This window comes from Acipenser ruthenus, chromosome 12, assembly GCF_902713425.1.
Source record: "Acipenser ruthenus chromosome 12, fAciRut3.2 maternal haplotype, whole genome shotgun sequence".
NCBI lineage: Eukaryota > Metazoa > Chordata > Actinopteri > Acipenseriformes > Acipenseridae > Acipenser > Acipenser ruthenus.
Window position 1 is genome coordinate 11,496,822 of NC_081200.1, and position 19,627 is coordinate 11,516,448.

A 19,627-nucleotide genomic window follows, 5' to 3' on the forward strand; every position below is an offset into this window, starting at 1 on the left:
AATTTATATTCCCCTTAATAACTGTGAAAGAATAAGTAGCTACAAATGTATTGTTAGATCTGTGTTAATTATGTCCAACTGAGTTCACAAACTGTTCTTCAATTCTAGCTGCCTGCCATAGATATATGTAACAGAGGCCAGATCAACCAATGTGTCTTTATAGAAGTAACCCTCTAGTGATCTGTCACTTTGGTTCATGCTTCCTTTTGCTTTGCTGGCAAAACATGCCATGCAACGGAGGCAACTTCTATAAAGACACAGGCTGATGTAGTCTACATTACGTCTATGGCAGGCAATTCGATCCAATGAACAGCTCCTGGACTCATACTAAACACAGACTTACCAAAAAATAATAATAATAATAATAATACAAAAATCAGAAATAAACATCACAAAAAGGTAACAGGACAGTCAAACTATGTATTATTGTTAATAATAATTGTTAAGGTTAGGGTTAATACAATGACACATGACTTATTGGTAATGACAGCAATCATCCTATGCCTAACACTTTTATACTCTCTAAGAATGTTCACCTACAATCCAGCATTTTCTAGACTTTTCTAGAATTAGGTTCTGAATTATCATATTGAAATTTCTAGCACCTTGTAGACAATACTATCATAGCATCAAAGGGTATGAATACTTTTGAATTAGCATTTTTGGAGTGTCGCAAAAAAATTGCTGAAATAAACAATTGTAGACATCTATTTTTTGTAGCTTTTTCTCCTCATCCACAAAAGCAAAACTTTTGCTACAAATTTTTCCTATAATTATTTGTTTTTGAGAAATTTCTAAAAATTATAAATTTCCATTGGTGTATGTAAACATTTGACTGCAACTATATATATATAACCGAATGGGACGCATACAATTTTAACGTAATGGACTGGATTTGACAAGATGAACATGTTTACCAACCATTAACGTTTTAGTAGTTTATTAAAGTTAGCTGGGATGTAACTGCTTTGAAATTGTTGCTATTCACATAAAGGAGCTATGGTTACCAAAGCCCACACGGTGGAGTATTGTATCAGTTCAGCTACTGTGCAGTGAAGCGCTTGCACTAGGCTAGGGGAGAAAATGGAGTAGCGTTTCCCCTTGCATTCTCCGTTATTATTTGGGAATGCATGACTGAAACGTATTTGCACTGCAGAACATACCTTCAATAACGCAATAGAATGTACTTAAATATAACACAGACAAACCTAAAAACGATAGATAAATTATTTGCATGGATTATGCGGATTTTTTTTTTTTTTAATTTACATTGTACAGTGCAATTCACAGATTTGGAAACCACAAATAACACAGTGACGTCAAATAAAAGCATTCCATGCATTCCTGCATTCTCGTATTAGACATCCGCCTGATCACCGATTGGTGGTTTGCTTAACGCCCCATTATAAACCTAGTTTCGATTTGAAGTCCTCTTTATATAATGTTTCCACACGGAAACAGTGCATGGAACACTACTTATATTAATGTATTCTATCAAATTTAGTTTCTATTTTAAATCGTTAAATAGTTCATTCCCACGTTTTCAATTGCTAATACTACGTGTTTTGAAAGTCTAGAGGGGTAAATATATATATATATATATATATATATATATATATATATATATATATATATATATATATATATATATATATAATGAATGTATTGAATAACGTTAGTTATGAAACATTTGTGGCTTCCACTTTCATTTTGACTTTTTTTTTTTAAAGAAAATAGCACTATCAACAACACATTTATCTTTCTTCATAATGCAACGTAACATTAATTCAAAATATTTTAAAACATTTAGTATATTTTAGTGCATCTTATGAAATTGGATGCCTTCGATCTCGCACGATAAAAAAATAGGTTTTGCCTGGTAAAAAAAATTAATAAATAAATAAAAATGCAATGCAGTTAGTGTTTCCTCCCGGATTGACAGTCGGATTGCATGATCACGTGACACTTCGCCGGCCTTTGATTTATGTACAGTAGTCATTCCTCTCCCCTTATGTTCTTGTGTAGTAGTTGAATAAGAGGGAAGATGACAGGGAGATAACTTGCATTATTAAACACACATTTATTTGGCACTACACGCACACTAGTGTGAGACGGTACCCTTGGCACGAAATCGTCAATAGTCGCCGGGGAACCGGGCCCGAGACGAGGTAAGGTGAATGCACTCAAATCTGTTCCAGCCTAGGAATAATTCTTGCAAAACGTCATGGGCACACAGTGACATACTTCCATAAACGACTAAATATGTGATATACAAACACGATGGAGAGAGTGGAATCGGATGTATATTCAGATTATTTAAGGAATATATATATATATAGAGCCGCTGTGTAGGCTACTACTATGGAGTGTTTCGTTACTGTTTGTTATACCGTTTCATTTTAAATTTCTTTTTACGAAACTGATGTGTGCTTCTCGTCGTTATATAATCTTGTCGCATTAGGATTAAGCTAAACAGGAATCAAAGAGATTATCTTTATATTAGTACATTATATGTAAACACCAATAGGGTGGAATGTATTCCTAAAATCATTTTTTTTGTTTTGTTTTTTTTAAGCTTTGTGTATGCAAGAGACTCACTCCAAATCATACACGAGGTGTTAAAATAAAGAAACTTTGTATGGTGAAGTGAAAGTAAAGTGTTTTATCCAAATGAAGCAGCTGTAAAATGTGTATTGGGTACCAACAAGCTACCAACCAGTACACTCCCATATTATTATTATTATTATTATTATTATTATTATTATTATTATTATTATTATTTTAATACAAATAAATGAGGGAGGACCTTATAAGTAAAGCTGACTTGAGCAGCCACGTTTCACCTTCATGTGATGTGTTCTTAAATTAACTTGTTTACAAACCGCCATGCCCAACACAGTAACACTGCAATCATAAACACATTGACCTTAAAAAAAAAAAAAGTTGTCAGGGAAAATGGTGACTATAAATATACACGTAATGGTAAATGTTGGTGTGTTTAGAATTATTTCACAATCCTCTCTGAACAGTACACTATGGGTGTGATATATATATATATATATATATATATATATGGAAATTTATAATTTGTAGGAATTTCTCAAAAACAACACATTTTAGGAAAAATCTTGTGTAGCAAAAGTTTTGCTTTTGTGGATGAGGAAAAAAAAAGTTACATAGATGTCGTCAATTTATTTATTTCAGCAATTTTTTTGCAAAACTCCAAAAATGCGAATTCAGAAGTATTCATACCCTTTGATGCTATGATAGTACTGTCTACAAGGTGCTAGAAATTTCAATATGATAAGGGTGTATACATGTGACCGAGTGCGGTTGAGTGGCGTGTGTGGTGACGTCACAGATCAGGAAATACCAGAAACAAAACAATGAATGGATGGTGGTGAAGCTGAACGCAACGGCGCTCAGCGTTTTATTAAATAATAAAACAAAAACAAAAGGTTTAAACAAACAACACAAAACACAACAAACAAAAGGCACGTTGGCCAAACAAATATAACTAATACAAATAAGCGTGCTGGTTTTACCCCACCATGATACTTAGCAGTTGTTTATACTCTCTCACTCTCAAAACCTGTCTCGCCTCTGACACTCTCCTCTGAGCACGGACAGCTGCAGGTTCTTATATTCTGGCCGAGGGGTAAACTAGCTGTTAATTATCTTATTACCCCTCGGCCACAGTCTGCACGAGTTTAGTAAGGATGCGTGACTGTCAGCTAGTTAAATAATCAGTAGCTGATCAGCTACGCATCCTCACGAATTTTTTTAAATATAAATACAAAACAATAACAAATACGCGGCGCTTTGACCTGCGCCGCAAACAAAAATACAAATAATAATACAAATATATATATAGGGGCGGGACTCTCCGCCACAATACATTACAGGGGTTTCTGGGACACAGTCATCCAGCACAGTGTTTTTTCAACAACAGTTGGGTTAAACTAATCCAGTTTCATTACGGCAATCTGGATGCTTTTACACTGTTGGGCTAGGGTTCAGGTAAATCGGTTTTGAACTCGGTTGTCAAATTTTTTGCTCTAATGTAGACAGGGCCTTAGAGAGTATAAAAGGGTTAGGCATAGGATGATTTCTGTCATTACCAATAAGTCAATATGGGAAAAAGTAAAGAGCTATCTGAAGACCTTAGGCAGAAAATTATTTATTGTCATTAAGATGGAGAAGGATACAAGAAGATTTCCAAGCATTGAGTATCTGAATTTCAGCTATTGTTTCTATTATCAAGAAGTACAAGACTCATGATAATGTCACAACGCTCCCTCGGTCTGGAAGAAAGAAGGTTCTTTCATTAAGAACAAGTAGAAGAATTGTGAGGAAGGTTAATAACAATCCGAGATCGACTGCCAAAGATATTCAAAGTGAATTGACTGCAAGTGGGACTGTGGTTTCCATTTAAACTATAGGTCGAGTATTACATGGTAAAGGTCTCAATGGTCGCAGGCCAAGGAAAAAGCCACTGTTAGGAAAATGTCACAAGGACAAACGCTTAAACAAAAATCTAGCTATTTGGTCACGCTGATAGTCGTTACATTTGGAGAAAGTCTGGTGAGGCGTACAAAGAAAAGCATGGCGTACATGTCAAGCATGGAGGTGGTAATATCGTTCTATGGGTCTGTTTTTCCTCTAATGGCACAGGAAATTTAGTTCCAATATATGGTAAAATGGATTCCGTAGCATGCCAAAAGATATTGAGCAATCATCTGAAACCCTCTGCTACGAAACTTATTTTTTTTTGTAATTTAGCCATCACCAATTTTTTACCTCGTTTTTTCTCCCCAGTTTTGTAATGTCCAATTATTATTTGTATCCCGGTTCACCGCTTGCAACCCCCTGCCGACTCAGGAAACAGAGGCTGGAGCATGCGTCCTCCGAAACATTTACACTGTGGATCCACAGAGCTATAGTGCCGTAGGACAACACAGATCTGGCGGCTCCACTGCAGAACCGCAGGCGCCCTATCAGCCACAGGGGTCCCCTACCTGGGCGGCACTCGACCAATTGTGCTCCGCCCCCTAGGAACCCCCGGTCACAGGCGGCTGTGACATAGCCTGGATTCGAACCTGTGATCTCCAGGCTATAGGGCGCATCCCTCACTCCATGCGGAGCGCTTTTACTGCATGCGCCACTCGGGAGCACAAAACTTGGTTTAAAACGCAACTGGACATTCCAGCACAACAGCGATCCAAAGCACACATCAAAATGTACTTCAGAATGGTTGAAGAACAATAAAATCAAGGTTCTGGAATGGCCTAGTCAAAGTCCTGATCTAAATCTGATTGAGAATCTTTGGTATGATTTGAAGAAGGCTGTGCACAAGAGAAGTCCTCGGAATCTGAATGAACTGGAACAACTTTGCGTTGAAGAATGGTCAAAAATCACTAAAGAATCATGCCAAAAGCTCATTGACAAATATCCTAATCATTTAAAAGAGGTTATTGTTGCTAAAGGTGCCTCAACTAGCTATTAATTTCATTTTCCTTGTCAGGGTATGAATACTTTTGAATTGGCATTTTTGGAGTTTTACAAATTGTAGACTATTCTATTTCTTGTAACTTTTTTTCCTCATCCACAAAAGCAAAACTTTTGCCACAAAAGATTTTTTCTATAATTATTTGTTTGAGAAATTTCTAGAAATTATTATTTATTTATTTATTTATTTATTTATTTATTTATTTCTTAGTAGACGCCCTTATCCAGGGCGATTTACAGTCGTAAACAAAAATACATTTCAAGAATCACAGTACAAGTATTATTATTAGTTATTTGTGCTTAGTAAAAATGTGTATGACAGGAAAAGAAAAGTCTTAAACTAGAATTGCACATATTTGATGTATTTCAGTAGTTTGGTATGGATGTAGGTTTTTAAGCAATTTTATTTTTAGCAGAATACCAGTGGTTCTTTAGGTTGAAACTAGTCATCTGCTTATATAACACTCTATTTGTAATACTAAAACCTTTACTGGGTATGCCATGTGTGTTGCATTGTTGGACCTATTTTCGGGACATTTTATTCTTGAGACTACAGTCTCAGTACAGCTACTGCAGAAGAATGGCACAAGGCTGTCCCATGCCCTTTGTGTTTTTAAAGTAGTTTGCCAGTTGGCTGTGTAGGAATAGAGCACATTTATAAAGAGTCAAGTGGCATTTACAACTTAAATCAAACAGGTGGTGACTGGTATGTATAATAGTTCACATGCTGTTTAGAATGAAATAGGGGTTGCATTGTTCATTTCATAACCAGTTCTTTTGTGAACAAGTAGCCGAGTTCTGAAACAATTCTGATAGCTTCCGAAATAACACTTTTTTATAAGGAGACTAAACAAGTTCAATTATGTTTTACCTGCTTGTGTTTTTTGTGCTTACGGTATAGTTGTACCACAGTAATCCCTTCCTCATTTTCAGTAAGAAACCATGGCAGAGTCAGACAGGTCACCGCTGAAGCACTTTGTGGTGGCTAAGAAAAAGATCTCCACTATCTTTGATCAGCTTTTGGAATACATCACCGAAGGAGCAGATTTTGTAGAAAGTAAGTTAATATTATATCTGTACTGTTCTTCTTGACCTTCAGAAGTAGCTGTTCATTTACTGAGCGTGTTTTTAAGTAAACAAATTTAGCGCGCCTCAACAGGAGAAAGTAAACCAAACGCTGACACTTTGCCTGTCTAATACTGTAACTACATTTAGAAACTACATTTGATTTCCTAACGCCTCGGTATTTGAGTATTAACTGTTGATTGGGGGAAACAAGGTGCGGATCAGTATGGAGAAGAGGGTTGATGTATTGTGATTTCTTACATTCTTGTCTTGCAAAATCAGTAGTGTAGAACAGATCTGACACTTGCTGTTTTGTTTTTAGAAACATATAGGAATACAGAGCTCAAGCAGATAGCAACGGAGCAGCAAGCCTCGATGATACATGGATATACAAAGAAACTGGCAGTGATCAGTGAAGTGCTGGCACGGAACCACATGAAAGTGGCGTTTTTTGGCAGGTATGAAAAATGTGGATCATATCAAATGTATAGATTGAAAAGATCACGTGGATGTTCTTGTACAGTAATATATATATAAAAAGGTATTTGGTCTAGATCGCTAAGTATTTTCTTTCATTTTTCCTGGCTCCAGGACTAGTAATGGTAAGAGTTCAGTTGTCAATGCCATGCTGTGGGATAGGGTGCTGCCCAGTGGGATTGGACACACCACAAACTGCTTCCTCAGCGTGGAGGGGACAGATGGTGACAAGGCCTACCTCATGACGGAAGGGTCAGACGAGAAGAAAAGTGTAAAGGTATGGAGTATAAAGGAAGGCATTCTTTAAATACAGATGTGTGAATGAGTACTTTGTCAGTAGCCAAGTTAACTAAATACTAATCATTTGGAGTTGGAGTCTTGTACATCTCCCAATTCTGGACATCTTAGGTAGCACATTTAGCTGTGCAGTTAATGACACAGAAGAAATAGCAGTCAATGATCTGTTGCCATTTTCATTTTTTTGCTTGGACCGAAAGTGATTTCATGCAGTTTATTAGGGGGGCATTTACTAACTTTTGAAAGTCAGTGGATGCCTAACTTTTTAACACATATTTAGGGCACGAGCACTGAGTTTTTAAAAAAAAAAACACACACATAAATACCCATAACAACAGAAGAGCAAGGTAGGCTCTGAGCATTTGCCAAACGGCGAGTGATCAAGGTGTCTGTGTTTACAAAATACTCTCATAGCAACCATGAGGGATATCCCACCCTTCATATCAGTCATGTTTTGAAATGGAACAGAAACTTGCATGTAAATATAGATTGAAAAATGACTTCCTTTTGCAGACAGTAAACCAGCTTGGCCATGCACTCCATATGGACAAAGACCTAGATGCTGGCTGCCTAGTGAGGGTTTTCTGGCCCAAGACTAAGTGTGCTCTCCTGAGGGATGACCTGGTGCTAGTGGACAGGTACAGAAATGCGAAAATACCTTCCTAATGTCATGCTTACAGCACACTACAAAGCTTTTAGCATTAGCACCATTTTTAAGAAAGGAGAAACACAGCTACCAGAAAATAAAAAACTCGGACAATTCATTTAGAAATCTTATTTGTTAGACAACTTTTATATTGAGCTAATAACGATTTGGCCAAAGCTTTAAGTTTAAAATGTTGCCATAAGTCTTTTAAGATGAGGAAATATACAAATAATAGTTAAGATAAAACTTTTTTTTTTTTGTGCTGGTTACAGTCCTGGAACTGATGTTACGACTAAACTGGATAGCTGGATTGATAAGTTCTGTCTGGATGCGGATGTCTTTGTGCTGGTAGCTAACTCTGAATCCACTCTGATGAATACTGTAAGTTTAAATTTAAAAGTGTAAAGAGTGTAATTTAGACTGTAGTACAATGAAACAAAAGTTTGATTGACATATTTGAAATATTACTAATACAAGTCACTGTAAAATAGACCCTGTTATACTTGTGCATGTGCAAACTATGTGATGTGAAGTGGAAAACTGGTTATTTGAACTGTTTTTGTACTGTGGTATTTAAGTGGCCTTCCCTGGAATTTTTGTTTTCAGAGGAAAACCCTTCTAATCAGTTTAAAACACCCTTTTCTTTATTTAGGAGAAGCATTTTTTCCACAAAGTAAATGAACGTCTTTCAAAGCCAAATATCTTTATTTTGAACAATCGATGGGATGCATCTGCCTCAGAACCCGAATGCATGGAAGATGTAAGTACACAAACCCCACTACTCTCATCTCAAAGTGATTAGATCCCTTCTTTATAGTTTCAGTGTCTTATGGAACAAAAGTCAAACATAAATGGTAGTCATACCCAAGACTGGAGCTGTTCCTGCAAAGAGTCATGCTGTTCTGGAGAAGCTGCTCGAGTCTGAGGTGTTCTTTCTGTCTGGCAGGTGCGCAAGCAGCACACAGACCGCTGTATCAGCTTTCTTGTGGACGAGCTCAAAGTGGTGGAACGTGAACAGGCCCTGAATCGGATCTTCTTTGTGTCCGCTAAGGAAGTGCTGAATTCCAGGATGCAAAGAGCTCAGGGACTGCCAGAAGCAGGTCAGAAAACAAGAGTTTTAAGGAATCAGTACAATAAATTGTACCAAAAAAGGATTCTACAAATCTACTTGTACTTTCCCAAATGTATTAAAAAGGAGATTATCCCCTCTTCAAATATATGCAGAATATTTAAATAAGCAAGCAGGCAAGCAAGTTTAGTGGTACCCCCGAAGTACTGTTTTGCAGGAATGTATAACGACTGAGTGGAACATTTCGTTTACATTACCCCAGAAAAATGTTTTCTGCTGTGACTGGTACCACATTGCATGTAGTGCCCTGTAGTTTTTGGGGTGAACAGATATCTCACCCAGATGGTAGGAAATGAATCATATTTAGGTTAAATATCATGGGCTAAATGTGATCAATTGTTTTAGGTGGTGCATTAGCTGAAGGATTTGAAGCTAGACTACAAGAGTTCCAGTGTTTCGAGAGAACCTTTGAGGCAAGTAGCTGGGGGGGGAAGGTTTTTTTTTTTCTTTTTTTAATTCGATTTAAATAGTGTCTGTAAAAATATTGTAATCATAAATTACAATTTTGAATGAAATAATGTCAAGCCAGTAGTTTAAAGTTTTTTCTTATCTATTTTGGCTAATTCCAGAGACGGAATTCAGGGACCATTTATATGTGTTTAGGTATTAGCTATATACTGTATATTCATGAGGTATGTCATATCCTGTAATCCGTTGAAATGTACTTCACTGAGTATATCCCCATAAGGACACAAGTGTAAAAAAAGCACTAATGGTATTTTTTCCCGGGTTTAATGTAAATCGCATATTTTTTCCTAGGTTCAACCCCAAAAAGTCCAGATTTAGCTAAATACATAAATGTTAACACCACGTTCTTAAAAGTCGGAGTGTAAGCGCAGTTCCACAGCATGGTCCGTGTAACGCTTATCAGTTCAGTTTTTACATTTCCTGAAAATTAAAAAAAATCAAATATGGTCTTGTGTTTTCATTTTTCAGTTTTTTCGTCCACAATTAGAAAATTGAAAAATTGGAATTTTGGTCAAAATTACCATAACTTCGTTTTTTGGTTTCTTAAAAAAAAAAAAGTCAGTGGTTCGAAATTACACAACTTTCAGCCTTTCCAACAGCTCATCCTGTTCTATATCACCAGTTTATTTTGCAGACATTATTTTAAATTATCACATCATTTTAAAGCTGGAAAACATTTGCTGCTTCAGTATGGGCTATTAACAAATACATACAGACTTTAACAAATGAATTACTTTATCCCTAACTTGATAAATGGCTGCATGCAGACTGATTACAGATTATTATTATTTTCTCTGTTTTCTAAAACCACGTGCAGGAATGAAGGTCAAAGTTTGCACAGGTTTAACATGCCAGGTAAATGTTCACTTGCTAAGTGTACAAAAAAAATAAATAAAATGTATTTAAATGCTGAATTTGTGATACGCTTATATATTTAACTAAATCTGGACCTTTTGTGGTTAAGAAGAAAATACACGGTTTATATGTTAAAAAAGGGGGACGGTATTTAAAAAGTTTACACACCACTGCTCTAAATCACTGCAGGAGTAGTGATTGAAAAAACAAACAAAAAACATAACAAGTGCTCTGGCTTTTCTGTTCCATACCACATCATGGATCGTTACTGCTGTGTTACCTGACACTATCAGTACACTAGAGCGGCCATTTTGAAAAGAGGTTTTAAAGTGACAAAAAGTTGGCATGATGTTAACAATGAAAAGAAACATCTACAGGTATGTTATTTAAACAGTTGTAGCAACACCTGGGGATGTGTAACACTATACAGGGCCATAGCCAGCCATGAAAAATCGCAGAGGCACGTGCCTCATTTTATTCCACCGCTGTGCAGAGGCTGTAGATATCAGCGGCACTTGGCAGTTAATGTTTCCACACAGTGAGCGATAAAATGCATTTTTTTTGCGGCAAAGCAACGTGTGAAAGGACCTAAATAAATAACTATTACTATTATTTGAACCGAGGCCCATGCCTTGGGTGCCTTCTAGCTACCTCACAGCTACAGCCTTTTTTTTTGGAACATGGCTATTTACTCTTTAAGGTGTATTTAACAACATTTGTTAAAAATGAAGAAGAAAAAAGTAATAAACATGGGCATGTCTTCATAGGACGAATAATGTTATAAAAATGTAAATGCCTGATTCGAGTAGGGATTAGTTGCACTGTAGCACGGGTAGAGAATGCTCTAATATACAGCATGCAATCTTAATCTATCTAGAACATGCCTTAAACCTTCTCAACTTGTGTTCTTTACCTCAGTCTGTTGAGGTAGTGTCCTAACCGCCTGGTGCTCGTGTGTGAGATGCCTGTCTTTCTCTTCTGGTAAAACACTCTAACCCTGGTCCCAGTTTCTCTTTGAGGAGCTCTCTGTCCTCTCCGCAGCTGTAGCCTGACCCCTCCTAACTCTGTGTGCAAGTTTCTCTCAACCTCTTGTATTCATTGCTGAAGTCTAGATTTGCTTCAACGAGGTGTATTGCTTAACCGGCTTTTATTTATTTATTTATTTTTCCTTTTTTTTCTGTTTTGCTTTTGCCTGCATTGTTTTACATTCTGTTTTTGCCATTTAGTTACTTATAGTAGTACTAAGAAAAGTATTAATCCAATTAGACTAAGCTTTCTTAAACAAAATATGTAATGCATAAAGATAATGTTATGCATTTTTTGTATATTTGGTTTAGCTAATAATAATAAAAATAAAGCCCTGGTTACAATTTAATTGGTATTTGAAGACAAACATTAAACTAGTACTTTTTTTTTTAAATAGCACACTCCATAACTTTTTTTTTACTATATGAGAAAACTGTTCTCATGTAAAGTTGTGATATACAATCCATGTACAACGTAATACTTAAACACATGGAATGATCTCCTGCTGGCTGGAGAAGATAAAACGTGATGTAGATCTGTTTCTACATTGAATAATTCAATGGACCTCCTTGCTGAGCTTAAATTTGTTGTGAGACAGCCGTGCACATGTGCATGCAGTTTGATAAGTACTGTACGATGTAGTCGGGATCCCCTAAAACGAGTGTAGTTATTCAGATTTTAATTAAAAGCAGGGTTTGATTTGGTGTTTTATTTGTTTCTTATGTTTGTTTTTTTATCAATAAGCACATTACTGTGAAAACTTGAGACGTGTTTGGTTTAAGGTATGGATCTGCTGCTGTATTTGTATGCTTTTTTTTTCATTATGATTTCATGGTAATGTTTAGTTCCTTGTTCTTCTATTACGTTTCCAGCAGCAGGTCAATATCTTCTACTTGTTTTTTTTGTACTGCCCAGACCCAGTATATCTGAGTTGCAATATCACAGTAATGTGTTGTGGTCTCGTAGGAGTGTATCTCGCAGTCAGCAGTGAAAACAAAGTTTGAGCAGCACACAATCAGAGCTAAACAGATCACTGAGACAGTGAAAGGAATCATGGATGACATCAATATCCAAGCAGCGGATAAAAGGTAAGGATTTCATCTTCTAATGAGGATTTACTATTGTAATAATTATTATTCTACCTTTCAATCCTGAAATCTTAGTGCTGCTAAGAAAGCACCTCTCTTAAACACACCGCTTCTCCAGTATTGACCCGTTAGTCATTTTACTTGATACACTTGAATGACTAAAATAATACTGTTTTAAGCTTGCATACCAGCAAATACAGTAGTAACAGTACATACTGACCAACCATAACATGTCACTCATGGGGGAGAGTGAACATTTTGTAAGGGCAATGTATTTTTGGGACCCCTGTGCTGGTGGACATAGGTCTCGCTATTGGTTTTATCTTTTAAACCCGCACATCCAGTTGTGATGTGGTTCTTGGGGGTGTTGGTAAACCTATGCATGGGTTGTGGTTTGGCTTATTTAATACTTATTTTCAGAACTACTTATCAGAGTTTGATTTATATTTATTAATGATGTTTTGATGCTTTCTGTTGTTTTAAACAGCTATTCTAAATGACATCTACACCTAAGGTTTTCCACAGTTGACCTCCACAGTCAGTCAAACCAGATTACTTAACTTTTGCTTAATACAGATTCATTATTAAACACAGTTGCATCCGAGTTGCTAATTTTTTAGTGTGTCTTTCTGTTCAGGATCAATTTGTTGAAGGAGAGAGATGACAAGATGGATCAATCAGACTATGTCCGCTCTCAGCTTGGTTTACTGACTGAGGACATTAAGGAGAAAATCAAGGCTGTTACACAAGAAGTAGAAACAAAGGTAAGTGCATGCTTAAAGTAAAATTATTTAATCCCCATTAGAACAGGTAATCCACGGAGGCCTATTTTATCCACACCTGTGCTTCGATATATCAGTGCAGTGTTTTCTGTATTTAGAAACGGAACCTTGAAACAAAAAAATATTTATATAAAACCCCAACAACATTGAATTCAAACCATAAAATGACATTGTATGTATTGTTTAATTCAGGTTTCCACTGCGATGACAGATGAGATTTGTCGCCTTTCTGGGCTGGTTGACGAATTCTATTCAGATTTTCATCCCTCACCACAAGTGCTAGAACGGTACAAAAATGTAAGCATGGCACAGGGATTATACTGCAAGTTCATATTGTATTGAATTAGTTTTCATTGTTTTCTCTATGTATACACATACTGTATTTCTGCAAATTTTTAAAAAATGACAATCTGCATTAAAGATCCATTCATTTGAATATATAGTCAATGTTTAATTCATGCATGTACTAGGAATAGCACACTGTGCTAGCAGCATGGTTTTCCTTTACTGAGTCAGCGTTTAAGAAACATTCCTTGTCTTTTATACAGGCGCTGCACAAGCACATAGAGGAAGGCATGGGGAGAAGCCTGGCTGACCGCTGCTCCAATGCAGTTAATGAATCGGTCCAAAATTCCCAAAAAAACATGATCGGTATTAGGTGTACAGTTACATATTTTTTTGCTTAATTCATTTTTCCCAAGGGTTAAACTACTTATCTTTTAAAATCATTAGAAGCCCATGTTATTGTCCTATATAGCATTCCCATTACTTGCTGTAGCACTACTGTTTCTTTTGAAATCAGCACTAGGAGTTTTATAGATCAACAGTTGTTTGCTTAGACATTAATGTCTGACAAATTGACCACAACGACAATTGTGTGTCCCAAGCTGAAGGCGAGGTCAGTTATCTACAAGTGTTCACTGCTGCAAAGGATATTAATGCTTTTATAAACCAAACAAATATTTTTTTGGGGGGGGGGTTTTGTGTATGAATTTTTTTTAAATGTCTTTTTTGGGTTGGAACACTTAGGCTGCTTGAAATTTGTGTTGCAGTTTAAATCGATATAATCGAAGGAATCCTGGGTAAACTGGCCCATTTATCATGATGCACAAGTTGAAAGTGTAAATAAATGTATTGACTACACATTTCCTGGGTATAAAAGTAGTACTCTAAATACCAAAAGGCTCTGCAATTGAATAGCAGACATTTGTGACACTGGACTTTCAATAACCCAGTGGTAATGCTTTTGAATGTTTTATTTTTTCCATCTTCCTTACAGAAAACCTGAAGCCTCTGCTGCCCTCTAGTGTCCAGTGTCAACTGCACATGCTGATTCCATGCAGGAAGTTTGACCTGAGCTATGACCTAAACTTCTCCTCACTCTGCATTGATTTCCAAGAGAACATTGAATTCCGGTTCTCCCTGGGCTGGACTTCATTAGTAAACCGCTTTTTGGGTCCAAAGAATGCACACAGAGCACTGCTGTTGATGGAATCAAGTGCACAGGTGATTGTTTAATGAAGCTGCTTTTAGATTGGCAATATTGCCATTACACATTTGGGTTAATTCAGTTGACTTTTTTTGTTTGAAAATATGTATAGATGCATAGCTGTAACATTATTTAAAAACTATGATGATGATTTTTTTTTTTCATTGTGAGTCAATTCAGAGAAACTGACACATTGATAGTTTTTTTCCGATGGACTTCTTAAAAACAATAAAATATTACCGGTACTACTACTACTACTGAAACTAATAATAATTATACTTTATCTGAACCTTTTGTTTCATGCAGGCTCAAAAGTTACACAATACATTGTGATGCTGGCCAGATGTGTTTTTGGTGTGGTAGATTTATGTAAAAGTAATTGGGCATTATGTGATTTTGTGTACACTTAAAGACATAGCAATTATTTTATCCATTTTTTTTTAAATTGTTTTTTAAAAGATTCCTCGACCTTTAGCAACAACCTCTTCTGCACCCAACATTCATGCCCTTACTCCGGAAAATGTGTCCCAGGAAGAGCTTATGTTTTCCATAGGGACGGGCTTGGCTTCTCTCACTTCAAAGTCATCCGTGACTCTAGTCCTTGTCACTGGTGTGGTACGTACCTTTTATTCAAATTGTGATTGATTCCAAGTAATATATTGCGTGTCAGGTGCATCTTGTTTAATTTTGTCTTTTTTTTTTCTCTTGTAGGTCTGGAGAACGATAGGCTGGAGACTGATTGCTGCTTCCTTTAGTTTGTATGGGCTTTTGTATCTGTATGAAAAGCTAACCTGGACAACCAGAGCCAAGGAGAGGGCATTTAAACAGCAGTTTGTAGACTACGCAACAAAGAAACTCCAGATGGTAGTTCGCTTTACCAGTGCAAACTGCAGTCACCAAGTTCAACAGTAAGCATATTCATCTACTTATGCTTTTCAGTTCACTCAACAAACTTTCCACATGTGTGTGTTTATTTATATATTGATTTATTTTATTTATTTATTTAAACAAAGTGTGTGCATCTGCCTGAAAATAGGCACTGGACTGTAGCTTTAATGAAAAATAATGTCTTGTGCTGTAGAAATATTGACGCGTTTGTCATTTTGATCCATCTTGAAACAGGGAGATGACGACTACCTTTGCACGGCTGTGCCAACAAGTGGACCTCTCTCAGAAAAACCTGTCTGAAGAAATCAATAGGCTCACCATGAAGATCGATCAGCTGGATGTGGTTCAACATCATTCAAAGAACCTTAGGTGAGTTTCCAGAATGACTCTTTATGAAATGCAAATACCAGCAGTTACCACAGATGGGTACAGTATAGTGCAGTGGTTTTCAACCTTTTCATCTCAAGGACCAGTGTTTCCAGCAGGGACCACCAGGTGTACCAGTAACTATCTGTCATCTTAAACTGCTGTTGTAAAACCGAGACCTACCCCATCACAACCAGGTTTGTGTCTGTACTCATTTGTTTGGTTAATCTATTCATGAAATCTGCATGTTTTATATTTTTTATATTTTGCAAGTGTTGTGTATGGATTTGGTGACCACACCTTTAATTGTGTAGAGTTGTACAGTAATATGGAGACAGCATGCTGCAGCTGTCATGCTGAATGTTAGTGAGATCCTGATCTGACAGCGTGCAACACAGACAGCTCTTATGATTTACATACTGTTTATTCTTCAGTAAAAACAAGTTTAAACTGCAGTGAGTTTGTTCTGCTATATTTACGATATTAAATACGCCATAGCAAGCACATTGTCATATTTTCATTAGCACAATCTGAGCTAAATTTAGTAAATGACATTTTTTTGTTTATTTTTTTTTGTTTACTGCACTCAAGTAAGCTGCAGCACATAGTACACTTCCTAATTACAGTATTTCTGTGTGTTCTGCTTTCACATTTTTTAAATGGTCAGTTTGAGAAATAAACTTTGTTTTCCCTGCAACAGCTGACCCTGCTTTAGTACAAAACTCACGCTACATACTGTTTTACATAATGGTAACGGTGCTCTTAAATTACTGTGCCTGCTTCTTTGGCTGAAGAGATTGTGCAATTAAATCATACTTAAACTGCCGACGATAAACAATGTAACTGAATATATTATATCTGGGATGCAAGACGCAACAGACCTGTTGACTGAAAACTTTATTTAGGCACTCTACGATTTGACTGGCGAAAGATAACATTGGTTTATTGGAGTTCGCAAAGATAACTTTTTTCAGCTTGGTACGGTAACCTTTTCACTTCCTTGTTTGCTTAATTCTTGAGCTTTTTTTTTTTCAGCCCTTCATTAATTATTTTCTTTATTTTAAGTTTCCAGGGCATTTTGTTAATGGCACCTGTGCAATACACAAACTTTAAGTGTATTTCTATTTGTTGTTGTTGTTCTTGTTCTACGTTTCTTAAATGCAACTGTTAATTTTAAGCTACTTTTTTTACACAACAGTACTCGCACATGTTTGGTCACCATCACAACTGTTGCAAGAAACTGCGGTTCCATATTCTGCTGGTGTTAATATACCTCTCTGCACTTACAAGCATTTTTATTTGATCAAATTGATGGAATAAAAATGTTTATTAAAACATGTGATATGCGTTTTTCTGTTTTTATACAGACTGACGTCATGTCGCATTCGTAAATATCGGCACTTGCTTTTAAAGGGAGATGTAGCATTTTTGTGCTTAACCCCTAAAACATGTTGCATTTTGTAACCATTTGAGTTGCAGTCTGGAGCCCTGCATCATATGGTAATTTCTCATTTCTCTGTGGTTCAGTGGTACAAACATATTGATACATTACAATGATGCGATTGAGGAAGCATTGTGTTTTGAGGAATCATAAAATAATTGTCGGTACGTACCAGTGGCAAGCCTGTCGCATACCAGTAAAGGTACGCGTACCACAGGTTGAAAACCACTGGTATAGTGGGTGTTGCCAATGTATTGTACCTATAGGCGTGTCATGGACATTTGATGCATTACTGACATCCCTTTTAACATATATACTCTACTTTGTTAGGTTTAAAGTCTGGCTTGTGAACACATTTTTTTTTTGACTGGATTACTGCTTAAAATATGTCTCAAGTCCTTCAACCACTTCTTGAATTGTGATAAAAGTTTGCATACACATTCTTACCTACTTATGCCTAAATTGGTTATGCTAATAAAGGATACGTCTTGAATTTTTGTAAAAAAAATGTTTTAATTCTGTGTGTTTTATTTCTTTCAGATATAAAGCGACCAGGCTTGAGACAGAATTGGACAGTTTTATAAATCAGTATTTGCAGCCACAGCAGTGAGGATTTCCTGCCTTCACTGAACATCTTATTTATTCTGCAAAACCTTTATTCAGGGAGCCAGTGGTGCAGGGTTATATATCTAGGTCACTATTAAAAATAATTATTCACTTTCTAATTATTTTAAATAAGATCTATACATTTGATGAATACCTTTTAATAGTTTCTTAATTTGTATCTTTAATTATAAAATGGTTTGTGTTCCTCCATTTTTAGAACAAGTTACTTTTAAGGAAATGGTCACCTCTTTTCCTATGACTTTATAGTAGTTACAGTTTTATCAAGATTTCCATGATTATTTTGTGTAACTTCTTGTCTTCTGTGTTTTGTTAACTTACAAAGTATAACATCAAGCCATGACAGGAAGGCGATCCTTAAAGGAAAAAATATACTTTTTTTTTTTGTTATTTCAATACACACAAAAAAAGTTGTCATCTTGTTTTTAATTGTAACGGCAGCTTATCTGCTTTATTTTCTATAGTATACTCCTAATAAAATATTGTTCATGTTAAATAAGAATTCTAAAAGGAGACCCCACCCTCCACCTTTTTGAAAACAAAGAATTGCTGCCTTGTTTCTTTGAACAAGCAGCCTGCTGTAATCTACTTTTTTTTTTTTTTTTTTTCCTCACCCCAATAATCTCTTTAATGTGTCACACAATACAGGGAGGCAATATGGATTTCTTTTTTTTTTGTTAATTTAACATCTTTTTACTTGTTGATTTTTGTCTTCCTTTAAAACAGAAAAGCTTATGAATAAAATCTCCAGAAGTTACCCAATCTAAACCAAATGTTTTACAGATTCAATCTGTTAAAACATGTGTTAGTGTGTAAAGGTTTTGTTTTGTAAAAATCTTACTAAAAGATGAATTGTGAAGAATGCTTGGCAACTATGCAACCTGGGTTTTGTGATCTAGACTGCAGTGTGAAGAATGGATAAAATATTGGATGGTAATACTGTTAATGTTTTGTGCAGATTTTTCATCCCGCTTCAGTATTTTCTTGCCATTGACCTACTTACATACTGTATGTTTGGCAGCATAATGATTACTCTGAATTGTCCATATTTTCTTTATGCCTGTAAAATAAACTTTGATAACTTATGTAATAGAAAAAAGTGTGTATATCTGATCTGGTCTAAATTCATCTCCCAGCAGCAGTGTTTTGGTTTTAATAATTTATTCACATGTGTACCTTTGTAAATCACAAGGTTAGAAAAGCTCTGATGCTACAAATGTTATTTGGAAGAGTGTAGACTTGTAGTCTTGCCATAGCAAATACACTGAACACAACAGCCTTGGTTAAAAGTTTTTTTTTTGTTTTTTTTATTGGTTACAATATCAATTCATGGCAACATATCAGTTTCACCGAGCCACTGTACAAATACAAAGAAAAAATATCTGGTGTGAAAAAAGACTATTAACAAAAAGTTATCTCATAGCAAGTGATTATAATAATTTCACACAATAGCACTGCAAGAGAAAACACATGGCACA

General features: G+C 35.9%; 1 protein-coding gene across 1 annotated transcript; it reads left to right on the top strand.

Moving 5' to 3' along the window:
- The first annotated feature begins 1,917 nt into the window (after positions 1-1,917).
- Positions 1,918-18,756, top strand: LOC117417144 (mitofusin-1-like). The gene is made up of 18 exons (XM_034029010.3): positions 1,918-2,168; positions 6,442-6,565; positions 6,896-7,031; positions 7,165-7,327; positions 7,861-7,985; positions 8,266-8,374; positions 8,646-8,753; positions 8,940-9,093; positions 9,468-9,535; positions 12,438-12,559; positions 13,197-13,323; positions 13,534-13,638; positions 13,890-13,992; positions 14,621-14,847; positions 15,290-15,445; positions 15,542-15,738; positions 15,953-16,087; positions 18,066-18,756. Exons 2-18 carry the CDS (start codon positions 6,451-6,453, stop codon positions 18,133-18,135), a joined length of 2,220 nt encoding a protein of 739 aa, XP_033884901.3. The 5' UTR covers positions 1,918-2,168; positions 6,442-6,450; the 3' UTR covers positions 18,136-18,756.
- Positions 18,757-19,627: the final 871 nt, after the last annotated feature.